General features: G+C 36.8%; 1 protein-coding gene and 2 non-coding genes across 13 annotated transcripts in view; all 3 read left to right on the top strand.

Moving 5' to 3' along the window:
* The window catches only part of SPAG17 (sperm associated antigen 17), a 237,836-nt gene that overhangs the window by 176,874 nt on the left and 39,915 nt on the right, over positions 1-21,047 (top strand). For all 11 annotated transcript variants that reach the window (XR_003522719.2, XM_027609149.2, XM_027609136.2 and 8 more), the window contains 9 exons: positions 7,536-7,724; positions 9,395-9,540; positions 9,839-9,969; positions 12,050-12,177; positions 14,574-14,756; positions 15,720-15,833; positions 16,365-16,410; positions 18,281-18,380; positions 18,600-18,647. Coding sequence is in view for 10 of the 11 variants with exons in the window: in XM_027609149.2 (XP_027464950.2) it covers positions 7,536-7,724; positions 9,395-9,540; positions 9,839-9,969; positions 12,050-12,177; positions 14,574-14,756; positions 15,720-15,833; positions 16,365-16,410; positions 18,281-18,380; positions 18,600-18,647 (1,085 nt within the window). In the remaining variant the exon portion in view is untranslated. The remainder of the gene's footprint in view (positions 1-7,535; positions 7,725-9,394; positions 9,541-9,838; positions 9,970-12,049; positions 12,178-14,573; positions 14,757-15,719; positions 15,834-16,364; positions 16,411-18,280; positions 18,381-18,599; positions 18,648-21,047) is intronic.
* Positions 1,628-1,707, top strand: LOC113917699. The gene has a single exon (XR_003518326.1). It is a non-coding gene; the product is annotated as a small nucleolar RNA U2-19 (small nucleolar RNA).
* On the top strand, positions 1,865-1,934 carry LOC113917694. Its single transcript, XR_003518325.1, has one exon. It is a non-coding gene; the product is annotated as a small nucleolar RNA U2-30 (small nucleolar RNA).

Raw genomic sequence — 21,047 nt, 5'->3', positions numbered from 1 at the left:
GTGCCTGAAACCACAGAAGAGTCTCAGAATTAGCCAAGGTCCAATGGGGTTCTCTGGGTCTGGGCAATGGTGGGTAGTCAGTATGAGACACTTCCAGAATGGTAGAGTAAGGACCTCTGAAAATACATTACTACACAAAAACGACTAGAAAACTGAAAATATTGTCAAAATCAACTTTCTCAGAACTCTGGAAATTAACCAAAGGATTACAACAATCAGAAAAACAAAGAAAGAGAAAGACTCAATCCTGGGAAGTACAGCAAGATTCCTGGTGATTTCACTTGCCATATTCCCTTCCCCACCCCCAGCTTCATGGTACCCTTGAAAATCAACACCCTCACATTCATGATAGCAATGAAAACCAGCATGCCAGCAAACACTGAAAGAGGAAGAATAGATTTAGAGCTCTCCAAAAGTCTCATCACAAAATATTGTCATTGTTGACCTGTTTGGCAGTTCCCTGGAAACCCCATTTGCAAGGGTTATCTTTATTTGATCTGACTCTGAGCTCACTCACCACAGACTTTTCCCCAAATGGAGGTAATTATTTAACATTACAGCTGCCTGAATTGGCAATAACAAACAAGAGGGTGAACAAAAAAAAGGAACAGCTGGGGAACAGAAGCCCATATAAGGCTTTGAAAAGCTCTGACACATTCCTTGGAATCATCCTCTTCTGAGGGCTCTGTTTGCATACTGGGGTATTTTTTTCAGTACTCCAGCTAGAAGTTTATAACTCTACTTAGCCTTCACTCCCTGCTTATGCAGATCCTCTTGATCAGCAAGAGTGAAAGATTAGGGCTTTCTGAGCTCTTTTCCAGGCATGCATACAGTCCTGCACATGAATGTGGCTTTCTAGATTCCAAGGAATATGTGCTTATAATGTATAAAGATGTAATTTTTTTTTTTTTTACGATACTAACACAAAGTAGGAGGGAAGGAATAGAGCTATATAGGAGCAAAGATTTTGTATAATATTGAAATTAAGTTAGTATTATTTCAATCTTGATGGTTATAAATTAAGACATTATTTGTGATCTTCAAGAAACCTAAGAAAATAATGGAAAAATATATAGTAAAAGAAACAAGGGAACTAAAATGGCACACTAAAAATGTCTATTTAAAGGCAGTAATGGATGAATACAGGGGGAAAAGAAGCATAAAGCATATAGAAAACAAATAAAAAATTGGAAGATATAAATCTGACTTCAGTAATTACATTAAGTATAAATGAATTAAATAATCCAATAAAAAAGCAGATATTGGAAGAATGGATTAAAAAACATGATCCACATATATGCTGTTGACAAGAGATACACTTATATGGTCAAAGACACAACAGTTTGAAGGGAAAAGGATGAAAATAGATAGACCTGCAGTAACTAATTGAAAGGGAACTAGAGTGGCTATACTAATTCAGACAAAATAGATCATACAACAAAATATTATCAGAGACAAAAAGGTTATGTTATAATGATAAAAGGATTACTCCATCAAGAAAACATAACAACTATAAACATATTAGGCACCTAACAACACGTCCAAAACACCTAAGTATTTCCAGAGTTGTACATTATACAATTTAAAATGTCAAGTTTTTTCTCTGGGATCTGCTCTTACTGAAGTGGATCAGTGATGAAATTAGCCAAATCTGAGCATCAGAAGACCTTGCAGTCTACCTGATGCATGATCTCTGTAGTTCTGAGAAGCAAACATAATTTAAAACAATAAGGGCTTGTGTCTGGAGATGTGTGTGTATGTGTGTATGTGTGTGTATAAAGGTGACTGTGTATAACTGAAGACTTGAATGAGATTGGGGGAAGGAGAAGGGGAGATGTGTGTGTGTGTGAGACTAATGAGTTCTGAGCAATGATGAAAAGGTTTTACTACTGACCTTTACAACTATAAAGGCTTCTACACTTGATCTGAGTTCAGAATTAAAGAAAAAGAAGTCTAGTTTTAAATAGTAAAAACTGGCTTAGTTAAAATGAGAAATAGACAATTCAACAATAATATTTGGGGGACTTTAGTAGCCCATTTTCAGTAATGGATAAAATAATAAACAATAAAAGTGAATAATAAAAGAAAAATAAAAGACTTAAACAGCAGAATAACCCAACAAGACCTACTAGACATCTATAGAACACTCCACTCATCAACAATAAAATACATTATTCTCAAGTGCACATGGAACATTCTTCAGGAAAGACTATGTTTTATACCACAAAACAAGTCTCAGTAGATTTAAAAGGATCAAAATCATACAAAATATTTTCTACCACCACCATGGAATTAAATTAAAAATTAGTAACAGAAAGAAGTTTGGGAAATCCACAAATATGTGAAAATTAACACGGAGAAGAAATCACAAGAAAATTGCTTTGAGATGACTGAAAATAAAACCTTAATATACCAAAACCTATGGAATGCTGCAAAAGCAATGCACAAAGGAAAATTTCTAGTTTTATATTGCCTAAATGTGTATATTATAAAAGATCTCAAATCAATAACCTAACTTTCCACCTAAGAAACTAGAAAAAAGAAGGCAAACTAAAATCAAAGCAAACATATAGAAGTAAATAATAGATTATAATAGAAATAAATAAAAGACAGAATAGAAAACAATAGAGTCAACAAAACCAGAAATTGTTTCTTTGAAAAGATCAACAGAATTGAAAACTTTTAAGGAGAGAGAGAGAAAGGGAGAAAGAGAGAGAGAGGGAGAGAGAGGGGAGACCCAAATTACTAGAATTAAGAATGAAAGAGAAAACATTTTTTCCAACCTTCCAGAAATGAAAAGAATTATAAGGAAATACTATGAACATCAACAGATTAGATACCATAGATGAAATAGATAAATTTCTGGAAAGGTACAAACTTCTAAATCTGAGTTAAGAAGAACTAAAAAATCAGAATAGACCTATGAGAAGTAAAGAGATTGAATTGGTAATTTTAAAACTTAGCACACAGAAAAGCCCAGGCCCAGATGGCCTCACTGGTAAATTCTACCAAACATTTACGGAAGAATTACTGTTAAATTCTACCAAACATTTACAGAAGAATTAATATTGAAGAATTTTCACAAACTCTTCCAATATACAGAAGAGAAGGGAACACTTCCCAGCTAATTCTATCTGGTCAGTATTACCCTGTTACCTAAACCAGACAAAGATATCGCAAGAAAACTCCAGACCAGTATCTCTTATGAAGATAGATAAAAATCCTCAAGAAAATGCTAGCCAACTGAATCCAGCAACATGTAAAAAGGATTATACATTGTCACCAAGTGGGATTTATCCCCAAAATTTAAGGTTGGTTCAAGATGCAAAAATCAATCAATATAATATACGATATTAAAAAATAAAGGGCAGAAACCACATGATTATCTACATAAGACTCAGAAAAAGCATTTGACAGAATTCAACACCCTTTCATGATTAAAAAAAAAAAAAAACTCAATGCACTAGGAATAGAAGGAAACTTCTTCAACCTCATAAAGGGCATCTACAAAACAAAACAAAACAAAACAACTCACAGCTAACAATCAGCATTCTTATTGGTAAAAAACTAAAGGCTTTCCCACTAAGATCAGGCACAGGACATGAATGTTTGCTCTCATCCTTCCAATTCAACATTGTACTGAAGGCTCTAACCAGGGCAATCAGACAATAAGAATAAATAATGTGCAAGCAGATTGGAAAGGAAAAAGTAAAACATCTCTCTTTTTACAGATGATATAAAAGTGTATTTAGAAAATCCTAAGGAAGGCAATCTACCAAGAACACAATGTACACACACACACACAATTAGAACTAATAAAAAAGTTCAGCAAGTTTGCAAGATATAAGATCAATATACAAAAGTCAGTTGTATTTTTCTACATTAACAAAGAGCAATCCAAAATTGAAATTAAGAAAACAATTCTGTTTAAAGTAGCATCAAAAGGAATAAAATACTTCTCTTCAACAAATGGTGTTGGGAAAACTGGACAGCAAAAGAATGAAACTCAACCACTTTCTTATACTATACACAAAAATAAACTTAAAATGGATTAAAGACCTAAATGTGAAATGTGAAACCATAAAAGTCCTAGAAGAGGGCACAGGCAGTAATTTCTCTGACACTGGCTGTAGCTATATTTTTTTTAGATATGTTTTCTGGAGCAAGGGAAACAAAAGCAAAAACAAACTGTTGGGACAACATTAAAATTCCTTCTGCACAGTGAAGGAAACAATCAACAAAAACTAAAGGAAAACCTACTGAATGGGAGAAGATATTTGCAAATGATGTATCTGATAAAGGGTTAGTATCCAAAAAATATAAAGAACTTACACAACTCAACACACACACAAAATAAGTAACCCAATAAAAAAATGGGCAGAAGACGTGAACAGACATTTTTCCAAAGAAGACATACAGACATGAAAAGAAGTTCAACATCACTCATCATCAGGGAAATACAAATCAAAACGACAACGAGAGATCACCTCACACTTGTCAGAATGGCTAAAATCAACAATATGAGAAGCAACAGGTGTTGACGGGGATGTGGAGAAAAAGGAACCCTTTGCACTGTTGGTGGGAATTTGAACTGGGGCAACCATTTTGGAAAACAGTATGGACCTTCCTCAAAAAGTTAAAAATAGGACTGCCCTATGATCCAGTAATGGCACTACTGGGTATTTACCCAAACAATACAAAACCCCTAATCTGGAAGGATATATGCACCCCTATGTTTATTGAGCATTATTTACGATAACCAAATTATGGAAACAGCTCAAATGTCCATTGATAGATGAATGGATAAAGAAGATGTAATATATATATATATATACATATACATATATATATATATATATATATATATACACACGCATGATGGAATATTACTCAGCCATAAAAAAAGGAATGAAATCTTGCCATCTGCAGCAACATGGATGGAGCTACAGAGTATAATTATAATCCTAAGTAAAATAAGTCAGTCAGAGTGAGACAAATAGCTTATGATTTCACTCATATGTGGAATTTAAGAAACAAAAAAATGCAGAAAGGGAAAAAAGACAGTGATAAGCCAAGAAACAGACTTCTAACCATAGAGAACAAACTGATGATTACTAGAGGAGAGGTGAGTGTGGGATGGGTGAAATAGGTGATATGGATTTAAAAAAAGGAATAAAATAATTAGAAACAAATTTAATAAGACTTATACACTGAAAATTACAAAATATCACTGAAAGAAATTAAAGAAAACCTAATAAATGGAAAACATCACATGTTAAGTTTGTGGAAGACTTAATATTGTTAAGATGGCAGTACTCCCTACATTCTTTATTAACATCCCAGCTGCCTTTTTTGCAAAACTTGATAAGCTGATACCAAAATTCTTATGTAAATTCGAAGTACTCTGAATAGCCAAAACAATCTTGAAAAAGAATGAAGTTAGATGACTCACACTTCCTGATTTCAAAACTTACTACAAAGCTACAGTAATCAAGACAGTGTGGTACTAGAATAAAAATAGGCATATAGATCAATAGAATAGAACTAGGTATTCATTTATTACCAACTTGTGGTCAATAAACTTTTTGTAAGCATGCCAAGCTAATTCAGTGGGGAAAAGAATAGTCTTTCAACAAATGGTGAATAAAGTTGGACAGGTACCTTACACTATACACAGAAATGAATTCAAGGGCGCCTGGGTGGCTCAGTTGGTTAAGTGACTGCCTTCGGCTCAGGTCATGATCCTGGATTCCCAGGATGGAGTCCCACATCAGGCTCCCTGCTCGGCAGGGAGTCTGCTTCTCCCTCTGACCCTCCCCCTCTCATGCTCTCTCTCTCTCTCTCTCATTCTCTCTCTCTCTCAAATAAATAAAATCTTAAAAAAAAAGAACAAGAAAGAATTTGCTTTAAAAAAAATGAATTCAAAAGCGCAAGGACTTAATTGTAAAAGGTCAAATGACAAACCTCTTAGAAGAAAACATAGTGTAAATCTTCATGTCTTTGAATCTGGCAACAGTTTCTTAGATGACACCAAAAGCACAAACTTTCATCAAAAAGAGAAAAGTCTGTGCTTTTAAGGGATACCACCCAGTGAAAAGACAACCTACAGAATGGAAGATATTATTTGTAAATCATACAAATGATAATAATCTAGTATCCAGAATATATAAAGAACTACTACAACTCAGCAATGAAGACTAACAACCCAATTTTTTTAAATGGGAAAGGATCTGAATAGACATTTCTCCAAAGAAGTGATATAAATGACAAATAAGCACATGAAAAGATGCTGAACATCATTAGTCATTAGGGAATTGCAAATTAAACTATGAGATACTACTTCCCACCCACAAAAATTACTGGAATAAAAAAGACAGACAGTAATAAGTGTTAGTGAGATTGTGGGGAAATTAAAACCCTCCTACATTGCCGATAGGAATGTATAATGGTGCAATCACTTTGGAAAACAGTTTGGCAGTTCCTCAAAAAGTTAAAAATAGAGTTATCATATAACCCAGCAATTCCACTCCTAGGTAGATGTCCAAGGGAAATTAATATATACATCCACTCAAAAATTTGTATGCAGATATTGATAGCATTGTTAATAACAGCAAGATGGTGAAAATAACACATAGGTCCAATCAACTCACAAATAAACAAAATTGTATATATCTATACAATGGAATATTATTCATCCATGAAAAAGAAGGAAGTATTGATACACACAACAACATGGATGAATCTTGAAAATATTATGCTAAGTGAAAGAAGCCAGACACAAAAGGCCTCATATTGCAGGCTTCCATCTGTATGAAGTATCTAGAATATTCAAATCCATAGAGATAGCTGATCACTGGTTGCCAGGAGCTAGGGTCAGGGGTGATGCAGAGTGACTGCTCATGACATTAGCGTTTCTTTTTGGGATGCTGAAAATGTTCTGAAATTAGTGATAACATTTGCACATGTTTTTGAACATAGTAAAATCCATTGAATGTATACTTTATGGTATGTGAATTGTGCCTCAAAAATGAGTCTATCTGAACCAGAAGTCATTACATGAAGGCTAATACTTAAGGACTGTGTCAGCCACCAGAGGAATGCAGACAAATAAGAGTTCCTAAAAGCATTTGTCCTATAGCTTCTGACTGTTCGAGATACATTTTGCCCAAGAACATGAAGGATTCCAAACATTTTTAATAGAGGCGAGTGTGTTGACTTCAGTTAAAATATATTTTTATTATTTCATGTTAAATATCTGACATAAAAAGACACAAGGCAATTACTTGGAAAAGATATTAAAGTGAGTAGATAAATTATGAGGAAGCGAAAGGAATTATTATTATTCAGTTTGCCTCCTTATCAGGGAGCCCTTCCCAAAGCTCAAGTCCTCTCTTAGATAATATTTTTTTTCCTGGAAAAAAAACAATTTATGGCTGAGATCTATGTATAATTTTTTTTCCTAAAAAGGATTTTCCAAATCCTTCATGTTGAACAAGACATTTTAAGTAATTTCTCTCTTTCTGATACCTTTGCAGGTGTTACCTCCAAACACAGGCTGCCTCCACATTGATAGGGATTGCTCAGCTATATATTGCCATGAATTAAGCAGTGATATATACCATCCTTTCCAAAAACGTGAGCAGCTAAGAGTTAGCAGGTACATCATGAAGCACACATCAGAGGTTATCTGTGAGGTCCTGGATCCTGAGGGAAATACCTTTCAGGTAAAGTGCATCATTAGAATGGAGAGAGGGGCTGGATTTTTTTTTTTTTTTTTTTTGAGATATTTCACACTACAGCGCTTCCATGAAGCTTTATACCTTGGCGGCCTTGGGATTAGTTATCCACTTACTGCCGATACTTTGCATAAGCAATAATGAATGTCAATATCTTTGCTTCTCAAGTGTACTTCCAAGGGGATAGAAAGTCAAACAGTTGGGATGGTAGAAATGTTAAGTCCAAATAAAGAATTAGAATGGAAGGGAAGAAACATTACTAAGCATTTAAAAATAATGCCAACAAAAAAAAATGATATAAGAATGGTCTGTATCCATAATTGAGAACGAGTTTGCTTGACTAGGCAGAGAATTCATGGTGAGAAGTATCAATTAGTGAGGGTTCTAGTATGATGGAAGATGGGAAGGTGGGAGCAGCACTTAGCTAGTAGATGGTAGAGCTCTATCTTCTGTTTCTCTGTCCTTCAACACCACAACTATCCTCTTACATCCAGGCCTAAAGCTGGCAAACCATGGCCACCTCTTTATATAGGCCCATGAGCTAAAAATGGCTTTTATATTTTTAAATGGTTGGAAAAACTCAAAAGAAGAATATTTCATGACACATAAAAATTATAGGAAACTCAAATCTCAATGTCATGATATAGTTTTATTGGAACACAGCCATGCTCATTCGTCTCTGACTGCTTTTGCATACAATGGTAGAGATGAGTAGTTGCAACAGAAACTGTGTGGCCTACAAATCCTAAAATATTTACTCCCTGGCCCTTGACAAAAAATGGTTTGCCAACCCCTGCTCTAAGCGTTTCTCCTTGTTTCACTCCTCCACCCAACAGAAGTTTGTGTATCAGCTAGTAGGTGGTGAAGTTGTTTTTTAGATTTGGAACCATAGCACAGAGTCCCCAGCTTTGGTTTGGTATGCAGAGTAGCCCTGATCCTGCTTGGCTTTTTGGCGCTCAAAAAATGAGACTCTTCCCAGCATGAGTTCAGGCTGCTAACAAATTTCAATTTATAGTGAATTGAAATTGAACCTTAAAGCCCTAAACCCTCTAGGTTTAAACACATGGGACATTTAGGCCAAGCATTCTTCTAGGCATTAATGCTCTTCTTGGGCATCTCCTTCAGTGGTCTTTCAGCCCGAACCACACTCCTTCATGGAGAGATCCATGCCATATCTAAATAGTAGTAATGGCTAGAACATTTCTTCTCATGCTGATACTACATCTCATGCTGATACTAAAGATTTAGTATCATGAATCCTGATTCTGCACTTGCAATCACAGAATATAAACTTCTCCACACTATCACTTCCTTAGTATTTCAAGACGACTATGACGTAAGTAGTCTCTCGTCAATGTTTAAATCCCCAGTTCCTAACTAATGCTCAAAAGATAAGGTTTTGAGTCCCCTGCTATCTTTGCCACCTTCCTCTGAGTATATTCCAGTTTGTCTTCACAGTCTCGGTGTGGTTTGTAAGTCGAGATGTGCCACTGGGTTTTCACTTTTATTAATACCAACTGTACTTAGTGAATATTACCTTGGAGATAAATATCCCTGATTTTCTGAATATACCAAAAGATCACATGCTTTCTCAAATGGGAAACATAAGCTTCGTGACATTTCTTTTCTTTTAGTTCCTTATATGCTTTGTCCCTTAGGTTATGGCTGATGGTAGCATATCAACTATGGCACCTGAAAACAATTTGGAAGAGGATTTAAGTGAAAAAGCTGAAGGCTATGATAATTTATCATCTACTCACATTTATAAGAATCATCTGCAAATCTATGGTGAACACGTGCCCAGGTAATATGATAAAAATAATACCATGACTTTTTTTTTAAGGATTTTATTCACTTATTTGAGAGAGAGAGACAGAGCACAGGCAGAAGCAGGGGGGAGGCGGAGGGAGAGGCAGACTCCCTGCTCAGCAGGGAGCCCAACTCGGGGCTTGATCCCAGGACCCTGAGATCATGACCTGAGCTGAAGGCAGACAATTAACCAACTGAGCCACCCAGGCACCACTGACTTTCATTTTAAATTCCAAGTTTAAGGAGCACTTTAACTAATACTTCAAGTGGTTTGATTTTATTGCTTCAAATAGGTTTTTTGTCGTTTATGCTGATGGATCAGGAGTGGAACTTCTTCGTGACAGTGACATAGAAGAATACCTATCCTTGGCATATGGAGAATCCTCTACTGTCGTTCTCCAGGAGCCAGTACAGGAACAACCAGGTAGGGAACCCAGAATGTCTGGAAGTCATTGTGTCCCCTTATCAGCTCCTAGCCTCTTTATCCAGTCCACCCCCATGTCAACTCTACTTTCTTCCTTTGCTCACTTTTCAACTCTACTTGCCACCTGGCCATGTCAACCTGTGTCTACAGTTATTTATGTTCATTCCAAGCTTTATCTGAGCATCAACCTATGTAAACTGTGTATGAGTCCTTCTCCTACCTGTAAGCAAATTTGAATCTGTCTTTAGATATGTTAGGTATGTAGCTATGATTCTATTTATGTGTTCCTTTCATCTTGGTAGGAAAAAAAAGAAAAGTGAGATATTGCTTGTAAGTTCATTTTTTTTGCCATTTTGAAGGTGTTGCCTTGATGAATTTAATATAATAAGAAAAGAAAATATGTTTGTTGTGTGAGTTAGAAGGCCAACCTGAAATATAGGATGTTTTATATATATATATATATATATATATATATATATATTCATTGTGTATATATATTATTCTCATCAATTTTAAAGAAATCAATGTGTGGCTAAAGATTAGAGACACATAATGCATTAAGAAAGAATCATCAGAGGGGCACCTGGCTGGCTCAGTTGGTGGAGCATGCAACTCTTGATCTTGGGATTGTGAGTTTGAGCCCCACATTGGATGTAGAGATTACTTAAAAAAAAAATCTTTAAAAAAAAAAAGAAACATCAGTTTATGTCATATGTGTATTTAAACATAGATATAAACTTGGACGTCATCTATGTACGAACCAATGTTTTGTATCTAGGTTTATGTATGTTCCTTTTTTATCTGTTCTCTGGTTGGTGGGATATACTTTACACTTATTTATGAATAGGCCTGCATCCCTGCACACTTACATCTTTTAGTGTATCAGTGCACCTGTGCATGATATAGTAAACCTTGCTCTTTGTGAATATGGAAAGTGGGCGCTCTGATTGGTTGTGCAGTGCATGTGTAGAACTGTATGAGAATTCATTGCAAATGGCTTTGTTAGTTATTGAACCAGCATCTACTTGATAACCTACAATGTGCCAAACACACTGGCTGGGTATTAGGAATACAGTAGTGAGCTAAAACAGTGTGGATCCTGCCTTCATAGAGCTTAGAGTTTAATGAGAGAGATAGGCATTAATTGTATAGCAAACAATAACTGTGATTATATGATTATCAATTAGGATAAGGTCTTTGAAAGAAAGGAATATGTTTCCATTAGAGCAGGAATCTGATGTAGTCTAGAAGTCTTCCCTGAAGACAGTGGAGCTAAGAACTGGTGGAAAAGTAGCAGTTGATTACAATAGGAGGGAGAGCTTTCTTGGAAGAGACAGTACAAAGCAGAAAGCAAAAATCCATAGAGAAGAGGGAGGAAAAGGCCGAAGGAGCTAATACACAGAAGGAGAAATGGTGTGAGTTGAGGCAGGATGAGAAAATACCGAGGTATCAGTTTTATCTGGCGAGCAGTGAGAGGTCAGAGAAATGTTTAAATCATGGCCTAACATAATCAGTCACTCTGACTGCTAGCGGGATTCATTCGCAGAGTAGATCTGGGTAGAAAAGCTGGTTGTTGCTGTAGCTCAGAACAGGATCTCTCAGACACAAATGATCCAAAGTAGGTCAGTGGGTGAGCTCAAGGGAACCAACAAGACTTGGATGTGGTTTTTGAAGGATGGTAAGGTGTCAATTAATAATTCCAAGTGATCTAAACCCGGTGTCCAGGTGGCGAAAAGCCTCACTTTTCTTGCTTAGATCATAAGGTTCTTAATCACAATCACTGCGTATTGCAGTGTTTGTTGAGGGGCGCCTGGTTGGCTCAGTCGGTTAAGGGTTGGACTCTTGGTTTCTTCTCAGGGCATGATCTCATGGGTCGTGAGATAGAGCCCTGTATGGGGCTCCATGCTCAGTGGGGAGTCTGCTTGAGATTCTCTCTGCCCCTCCCCCCACTTGCACACACTCTCTCAAATAAATAAATAAATCTTTTTAAAAAAGTGTTTGTTGAATTTAGTGAAAACCTATTGAATTTCTCAGAATCTTTTTGATAGAGAAATGATCCTCTGATAACTCTTTGAACCAGGCACCCTGAGCATCACTGTCCTTCGCCCTTTTCATGAAGCATCACCGTGGCTAATGAAGAAAGAATTAGATACAATTGTTCCTCCGAATCTCCAGTCAAGATCATGGGAGACATTTCCCTCCATTGAGGTATAAATTTTTTCTTCTGGAAAGTCACTACCCTTGCATATCCATCCATCAATGTACTGGGGTCTCAGGTCTTCTCCTGTATATTCACATATTTTCATTCTTACATAAATTGTTAATGGGCTCCGGAGATTTATATTTGAAGACTTTAACATTTGTAGATTTTAAAGAAATATACCTGACTAGCTAAATCTCAGTTTTATTTCTTTTAGCCTATATTGCAGGCTCAAACATCTTCCTATAGTATGAAAATATCCACTCTGAGTAATGCATGTTCTACCTCTCTTATCATGGAATTACTGATATTATGCAATACAGAAATCTTTCCTTCTCTCATTCCTTATCTGTTAGTTTTAACACAAAATTTAGGTCTTTCACACTCCCTTTCTCCCCTAATTTACTAATGTACAGACTGAAACATGTAAGAATAATGTGAAAGGGGGCACCTGGGTGGCTCAGTCAGTTAAGCGGCTGCCTTCGGCTCAGGTCATGGTCCCAGGGTCCTGGGATCGAGCCCCACATCGGGCTCCCTGCTCAGCGGGGAGCCTGCTTCTCCCTCTCCCTCTGCCTGCCACTCTGCCTACTTGTGTTCTCTCTCTATTGCTCTGTCAAATAAAATAAAATCTTTAAAAAAAAAAATGTGAAAGATTATACAAAGGATTTGCAACTACAATGTTAAAAAGTAAACACTGTAATTATGCCAGATTAGAGAAGCCCCACCTAAAGTGTTTTTAAAGAATGGAAGAAAACATCTTGAGCAAGAATCATGAAGTCCTGCATCGTGCAAGATTTGACATTTCATTTTGCAAGCAATTTGTGTAATATGTCCAGCATATTTGTCCGATGTTAAATTATTAAATCAATGAAGACATTGATAATATGATCAGAGAGACATACTAGTGTTAGGTAGGGAGGATAATGTTTTTGAGGTATAATGAATTTTGCTCCCCTAAACAATCTGGTAATAGCAACGGCACAGATAATGAACACTTAAGATAACAAAGACCTTGGGGCACCTGGGTGGCTCAGTTGGTTAAGCGACTGCCTTCGGCTCAGGTGATCCTGGAGTCCCGGGATCAAGTCCCACATCGGGCTCCCTGCTGAGCAGGGAGTCTGCTTCTCCCTCTGACCCTCCCCCCTCTCACACTCTCTCTCTCTCTCTCAAATAAATAAATAAAATTTAAAAAAATAATAAAAAAAAAAGAGTCGCTTTCAGCTCAGGTCATGATCCCAGGGTCCTGCTCAGTGAGGACCCTACTTCTCCCTCTCCCTCTGCCCCTCCCCCCCACCTCATGCTCTCTCTCTCTTGCCCTCTCTCAAATAAATAAAATATTTTTTAAAAAAGATAACAAAGACCTCTTAGTCCTATATTTTAATTTGGTGACTGTAACCAACATGGTGAATGAAGGTGATCTGAATTCTAGTCCTGAGTCTACCAATTATTAATGTGGGATTTGGGACAAGTCACGGTGGACCTCTACTTCCTTATCTGAAAAATAAAAAGGCCACACCAAATGGCTCACTCAGGCTATACCCAAGTTGAAAGTAGTGCTTCATGACCAATAATATGCCACATCTAAGATTCATGAAGGAAGCTCATTCTCTTCCTCTGCAACTCCTATAGCAATGACGTTCTATGCCCAGTAGCAGTGGCTCTGCCCAGGCAAGCCTCTGCGTGGTTATCTCTGACCATGTATCAGACATGGAACAGCAGCTTACAGTGAAGCACATCATACACTCTATAGGACATAGGGCATCAAAGCACACTACTCCTGAAAATCAGTTACAAGGATAACATAAAGATGTGAGTCGGCTCTGAGGCAGACATTTGTGCCCAAGAGACCTTGGAAAGACTCTGGAAGGATGTTTAATCTAGAGTGAGCTCAAAGACCACCCAAATCTATGGGATGATTTCTCTTTCAATCTCTCTAGGTCAAAATGAACATGAAAACAGAAAGTTCAAGGCTGCTTATTCCAAATGTCTTAGGCTACTTGTGGGTAGTAAGCAATAGTCACATGCATTTGGCATAAGCTAAGCTACATTTCCATGATACCACATTGCTTACTACTCCCCTAAATGCTATTCAGTGGGACATAATGCAGCAGGATTTTAAAATATCCAGATTCCTGGTAACACATATAAAGAGGAAAGCTTGCCCAGTTCTGTTACCAATTTTCCTTATATTTGAGAAACATTTGGGGAGCAGGGATTTTTTTTTTTTACTATTGCATTCCCTAATAAGTAGTTCCTTGCCTGGTATCTATATAAATAAGGGTTCAGTAAAAATAATAATAATAATAATAATAATAATAATAATAATAAATTAAATAAATAAATAAAATTAATGTTAAAACTTTTTTTCTTTTTGATGGTGGTTTTTGCTTTGTTTTGTTAACAGAAAAAAACTCCTGGACCTCCATTTGGCACTCAGATTTGGAAGGGCCTTGACATTGGGTCCAAACAGTTAGTAAGTGCCCCAGCCCCTATACTCAAGAGCCCCAAAGTGCTACAGATGCGCCAGTTCATCCAGCATGAGGTCATAAAGGATGAGGTGAAATTGAAGTTGCAGATTTCCCTGAAGGTAATGGAATTCACATAACCTGACCCAGAAGAATCAGGAACAGGGCAATTATTCCTCTTGGTTTCCTGAGGAACCTGATATTATGTAATTCTACCAATATTGATCTAATGCAACACATGAATGTCAATTTTCCAGAGGGTAGGAGGTTGAGAGGTAGGACATACTTAATGGTTCCCATAAGGTATAGGAAGTATTGAGGCACGAGACATTGAAAAGATAAGTAACTTATACATGTGATTGCTATATAGAGTCCTCCTTCTTTCTTACTGTATGGGAAACTGGTTTAATGACCTCTGGAAAAAGGTAGAGCTGCTTATTAATCTGATACTTGTCCATGGAAGAAAAGCATTGTTGGTTTTTGGAAATGGTCTAAGAATTTGTAAATATATAGTCAGCTGTATCAGCTATATCTGTACCATCTCAGTGTCTACTTTGTTAACTGTCTCAAAACAAGATCATATGCTTTTTGTTTATGGTTATATACCCAGCACCTCGCATAGAGCAGGGGACCATTTATTTATGAAAATAGGTACCTAGGGAAAAAGTAAAGTATATTTCTCTTGAAAGCAAAGGCATGGACAAAACCTAAACTTACATTCATAGAAGAATCATAAAGACTATCCCTGGAGAGGACTCTAGAAACCACCTAACCCAAGTCTGTGCATTTTATTGATGAGGACACTGGAGCATAGAGTCAGAAGCCTGGCCTCTCTGGGGTCTTCATACAGTTCTAATATCTTGTGGCCCTCCAAGCTTTGCCTTTGGACTTTTCAGGTCTTTGCTAATTAATATAATTAAGGAAAAGGTTTTCCAGATTGCTTGATTAGCAACTGGTTTGTTGAGCATTGCAAACTTACATATTCTTACTCATTTTGTAGTATTTCAAGTTGATGTTGACTATTTTGGTGTTTCTTTCTACCTTATTTCTGTTTTATATTGATTTATTTTATTCGGCCGATTTAGGATTATATAAACTATATTCTAAAGAAAGAAGACAAGCTACAGGAAATGACCGTGAAAGATTCCAGAACTGAGGAGGAGAGGGGCAACGCCGCGGATCTCCTCAAGCTAGTTATGGTGAGAAAGAAATATTTTATGTACCAATATTTTTACTGTTGTTTCAATATTAGGTGCCGCAAGACCAAATATTACAACTAAAGCTGTTTCTGCCACTTCTATGGAGCCTTTGCTCCCTTCTTATAATTTCTTATTTCTGGGGAAATCTGACTCCTCATGTACTGGATTTTCCAAATGCTTTTTAGGCTTTTCCTTAAATCATAAATAATTGTGAAGGCTCTTAAATAGAAGTTTATATTGTCTTCTGAGAAATTGATGTTCATCAAAATGTTGAATGAATTAATTAATGAAATAGGAAGAAGGAAGAAAAAGGAATTTCTACAACTTAAAATGATTTGCATTTTAAAATATTTGTTAAGTGAAAAGAATGGCTAAAAAAATCTAATAAGTTTTGTATTGGCATTAAAAAACTAATTCATTTTATAGTAGTTTCCATGAAAGATCTATTGAGCACATGAAGAATGCTTTTAAGCAAAGTGAGTTTGTATGTAATATAATCATCATGATTAAGGAATTCTATCTTCATTTCAGTCATTCCCTAAAATGGAAGAAACTACAAAAAGTCATGTAACTGAAGGTAACTACTTTAATATTTTAACTTTAATATTTTTCTGCAAAATATTTAAAAATCTTAAATACACTTTTAAGTCATTCCTTCATCTGATAGCAAAGTACCACGTACATATTTCTGTTGCCATATTGGCCATGTTGTACTGTAATGATTTTTTTACATATTTTTTCTGCCTAAATTGTGAGATCCTTGAAAACCGTGACTGTCTCTAATTTATTTTTAAATTTGATTTGTTGAATGGAAACAGTTGACATTTGATGTTTATGTTAACCTCAGCTTGTATTTCCAACATAGCTAAGATTCAAGAGAGACACAGTCAACCAGCCAACACTCTCCTCCTGGCACACACACACACACACACACAGAACTTTTGAGCAACTATAGTTATCACCAAAACTTTGCAATATATATATAAATATATATATAAAATCTCAAGCAGTCAAAGAAAATAGCCTCATTCAAAGCATATTCATTTGGGGAATATACAGCCCCAGCAAACTTACTTATATGATTTCATAGTTCACAACAGACAAGCCCGGAACAATTTGGTGGTTTGGGATTTTCTTTTCCTTTTCTATTCTGGCCATATGACAAAGGTCAGAAACTGGCAGGCATAGGTTTCATTTAGCCCACAGATGTGTATTATGTGTCCCCCACAGTGTTTGGCTTGCACACTTATTTTTGTTTATCTGAATTTTCCATCTCCTGAAATGTGACATTACCACATAGTGACGTTTGGCTGAAGATGATTAACAGCTGCCCCTTTAGAACGACCATGAACAGAAGAATCGATCACAACCCTCAGTTGCCACTCTGTTGTCACTCTTTCACCTGGGAAGCCCATTATACTAGGATTGTCAGTTTAGCAAATAAAAATACAGAAGGCCCAGTTAAATTTGAATTTCAGATAAACAAGTAACCTTTCAGCATTAAGTTTATTCCATGTTAGATTTGGGACATACTTATACTAAAAAATTATCTGTTGCTCATCTGAAGCTCAAATTTAACTAGATGCCCTATACTTTATCTGGGATCTCTACCTTGTAGCATTTGAATTTGTAACCTGTGGCATGAGGGAACAATCACCATAGAGGTAAATGGGTAGGTTGCCTAATAATGAAGGACGAACTAAATATATTTTTCAAACATACAAACAAACAGACACAAGAGTCAAATAAGATCTTGCATGCTCACAGCTGCCCTTGAAATATTAAGAGTGGTGATTTTCAGTCAATGCTCCCCAAAGTATTTCCCAAAACACTCATTTATGAAATGGCTGCACCAAAAATGAATTTTATGATAAGTTTGGATAATCCTGTATATTGCCTTATTTTTTAGAGAGCCACAGTGTAAATTAACAAAACATATTTAACCTTGTATAAATCAGTGTTTCCCAAGCTCATATAACCATAAAACATGGAACCTTTTTAATTTTTTAAATCTTTGTCAACATCCCACTGAGACCATGTTCTGAGGAATAGGCTCAAATTATCAAATAACTATTGTATTATGTTCATATCCATAGATTTTTTTAGAAAAACAATTTCAACAAAATGGTTAATTTTTTTAAAGTTTTGGTGTTTTAGATATGAAGAAATTCAGTTAAGTAAAACACTGATTCCCCTAATGCTGTGGGATAAATGAGAGGTCACTACATTTTACATATTGACAATAAGATGTGTGTTCTCTCATAGGCTATTTCCTAAAAGTGGTCTGGTTTACTGTTATATTACAGCTCTGTCATGGAAATTCTAGAAAACACTTGATAGATTAAATGTAGGCTCTTAGAAACCCTCTCAAGTGAGTAATCGGGCACTGACCATGCATTGTGCCACCAAGAAGTGAGGATAAAAGTTAAATTTGTCTATTTTTAAAGTTGCAGCCCACCTAACCGATTTATTCAAGCAATCTTTGCCTACTGCTCCAAAACGTCTGCCAGAAACACTGGATTCAGGTTTCTTTGAAAAGAAATGGAGGTAAGCTCATCCCATAATGTGTTCCAGTTAGTGTGAAGCATACAGTGACTGAGGAAATGGAGAGACAGTGTCCTAACTCTGGGGGATGACATCAATGAACTCTCAGACTTTCATCTCCTACACTGTCAACAGTTTATCATACAGTGGAGGTTTTTCTTGTATTTTTGTAAGCTGAGAGCATTGCCCTTGTCCATCATACTTTCCTTTCCTTTCCCCCAGGTACACAACACAAGCAAAGCACTGGAAAGAAAAGTTGGCACAAAAGAGGTAATTCTATCTTGAAGTATATCTAAGCATGTGAAAAGGCCCAGTTTTGTGGGGTCATGGAAATGGGATAGGTTGAAAGGTCCTACCATCCAGGCTCTCTGCTCTTATTTGAATCTCTTCTACATTTTTCCAAGTGGTTACTCAGCTTATGAGTGAGGATGTCACCAATTCTAAAGGCAGCCCGTTTGACTGTTACATAGATCCACTCCTTTTCATAAGCAAGAAAGTTCTCAGGTACTCTCCGTGCTCTGTTAATTCTAATCTACTAATAAATATCCTAGAACTTAATGCAGAGCCTAGTCATAAGCCTTCAAGGTTCTTATAATTCAGATGAGGAATGTGCTCTAAGCATTATGTGCTTTGGTTTCCTTTTATTCCTAGCTGAGGATACCACCCCATCAGGAAAGGAAGCCAGATATATTTACTGAGTATATAGTAGTACATATGGTGTACTGTTGCGCACATTTGCATGGCTCCTCTCCACAGTGACTGGAGGAAGGATGAAGATTCTTCTTCATAAAAATGTCTGGGTTACCTTGTAGAATGTGTGGGAGAAGTGATGAGATAGGACCCTCCGTCTATGGGCCACCCCTATATTCAAGGTCAAACTAGAAGGTATGTATTGTCTCATAGAATATCCCTGAAAGGAGTTCTAAGAGACCGGTGACAATGATTGCCTATGGGGAAGGAGATGGAGAGGTTAGAAGACAGTGTGGGATGCAGACCTCCTTTTTATTACATACTCTTTAATACTTCCTGAATTATGTGCGTGTGTTATCCTTTCACATTTAAAACATTTTTGAAACATTAACAATTTTAGATTTTAACCTACAGGAAGATAATGGCAGGCCAACGAAAATTTTTGAAGAAGAAAGTAAAACGCATAATGAGATTTGTGTCATAGAAAGAGAAGTGTTGGCAGCATGGAAATGGATCTGGGGAGGAGGGTTAGGAAATGAGAGAGTTTCCGGGAAATGGAGGGTGATCAACAAGTGTCAGATTCTGTGGAGGAATCAGAAAGGAGAATGAAAAGAGGAATTTGGGTTTATCACCTGGGAGATTTATTTTGTGAGAGTAGCTCTAAGAGCCTGTAGGCAATAGGCCACACTGCCATAGACTGAGGAATGAATCAGGTGAGGCAGTAGAGAGAAGATATTTTAATAGGAAATTAAAGTTGTTTAAGTAAGATGATATTTTGATTTGGTATTTTCTGACAGGCCAGCTAATATAAGAGAAAGGGCACTAGTCTCAGAGCCAGTGGACCTAGAGTCAGTTCCAGTTTGATTACTTACAGCTGAATGATGCTCACTGGTTGTTTTATTTTTTTTCATAATTTTTTATCATTATGTTAATCACCATACATTACATCATTAGTTCTTGATGTAGTGTTCCATGATTCATTGTTTGTGCATAACACCCAGTGCTCCACGCAGAATGTGCCCTCTTTAATACCCATCACCAGGCTAACCGATCCCCCCACCCCCCTCCCCTCTAGAACCCTCAGTTTGTTTTTCAGAGTCCATTGTCTCTAATGGTTCGTCTCCCCCTCCGACTTACTCCCCTTCATTCTTCCCCTCCTGCTATTATCTTCTTTTTTTTCTTAACATATATTGCATTATTTGTTTCAGAAGTACAGATCTGTAATTCAACAGTCTTGCACAATTCACAGCACTCACCATAGCACATACCCTCCCCAGTGTCTATCACCCAGCCACCCCATCCCTCCCACCCCCCACCACTCCAGCAACCCTCAGTTTGTTTCCTGAGATTAAGAATTCCTCATATCAGTGAGGTCATATGATACATGTCTTTCTCTGATTGACTTATTTCACTCAGCATAACACCCTCCAGTTCCATCCACGTCGTTGCAAATGGCAAGATCTCATTCCTTTTGATGGCTGCATGATATTCCATTGGGTATCTATACCACCTCTTCTTTATCCATCCATCTGTCGATGGACATCTTGGCTCTTTCCACAGTTTGGCTATTGTGGACATTGCTGCTATAAACATTGGGGTGCACGTACCCCTTCGGATCCCTACATTTGTATCTTTGTGGTAAATACCCAGTAGTGCAATTGCTGGATCGTATGGTAGCTCTATTTTCACTGGTTGTTTTAGTTCAGTAAAATTTACCTCAGGAATTCAGTGTGCTTATCTGTTAAATGAGGATGACTGGGCCGTTTAATACCTGAAGTATCTTTCAGCTCACACATTAGGTGGCTAATAGCTGACTAGTATATGCACTTATCAAGATCATGGGCTTGGAGGCAGGCAACCTGGGTTTTAATTCAGACTTCACCTCTTACTAGTTATATGATTTAAGGTAGTTTACTTACCTTTTCTACACCTTGATGTTTTGACCAGTAAAATGGGGATAATAATAGTAACTCATAGAGT

This window comes from Zalophus californianus, chromosome 4 (assembly GCF_009762305.2).
Source record: "Zalophus californianus isolate mZalCal1 chromosome 4, mZalCal1.pri.v2, whole genome shotgun sequence".
Taxonomy (NCBI): domain Eukaryota; kingdom Metazoa; phylum Chordata; class Mammalia; order Carnivora; family Otariidae; genus Zalophus; species Zalophus californianus.
The sequence above is the reverse complement of the archived record's forward strand: the minus strand, read 5'-3'. Positions and strand labels throughout refer to the sequence as shown.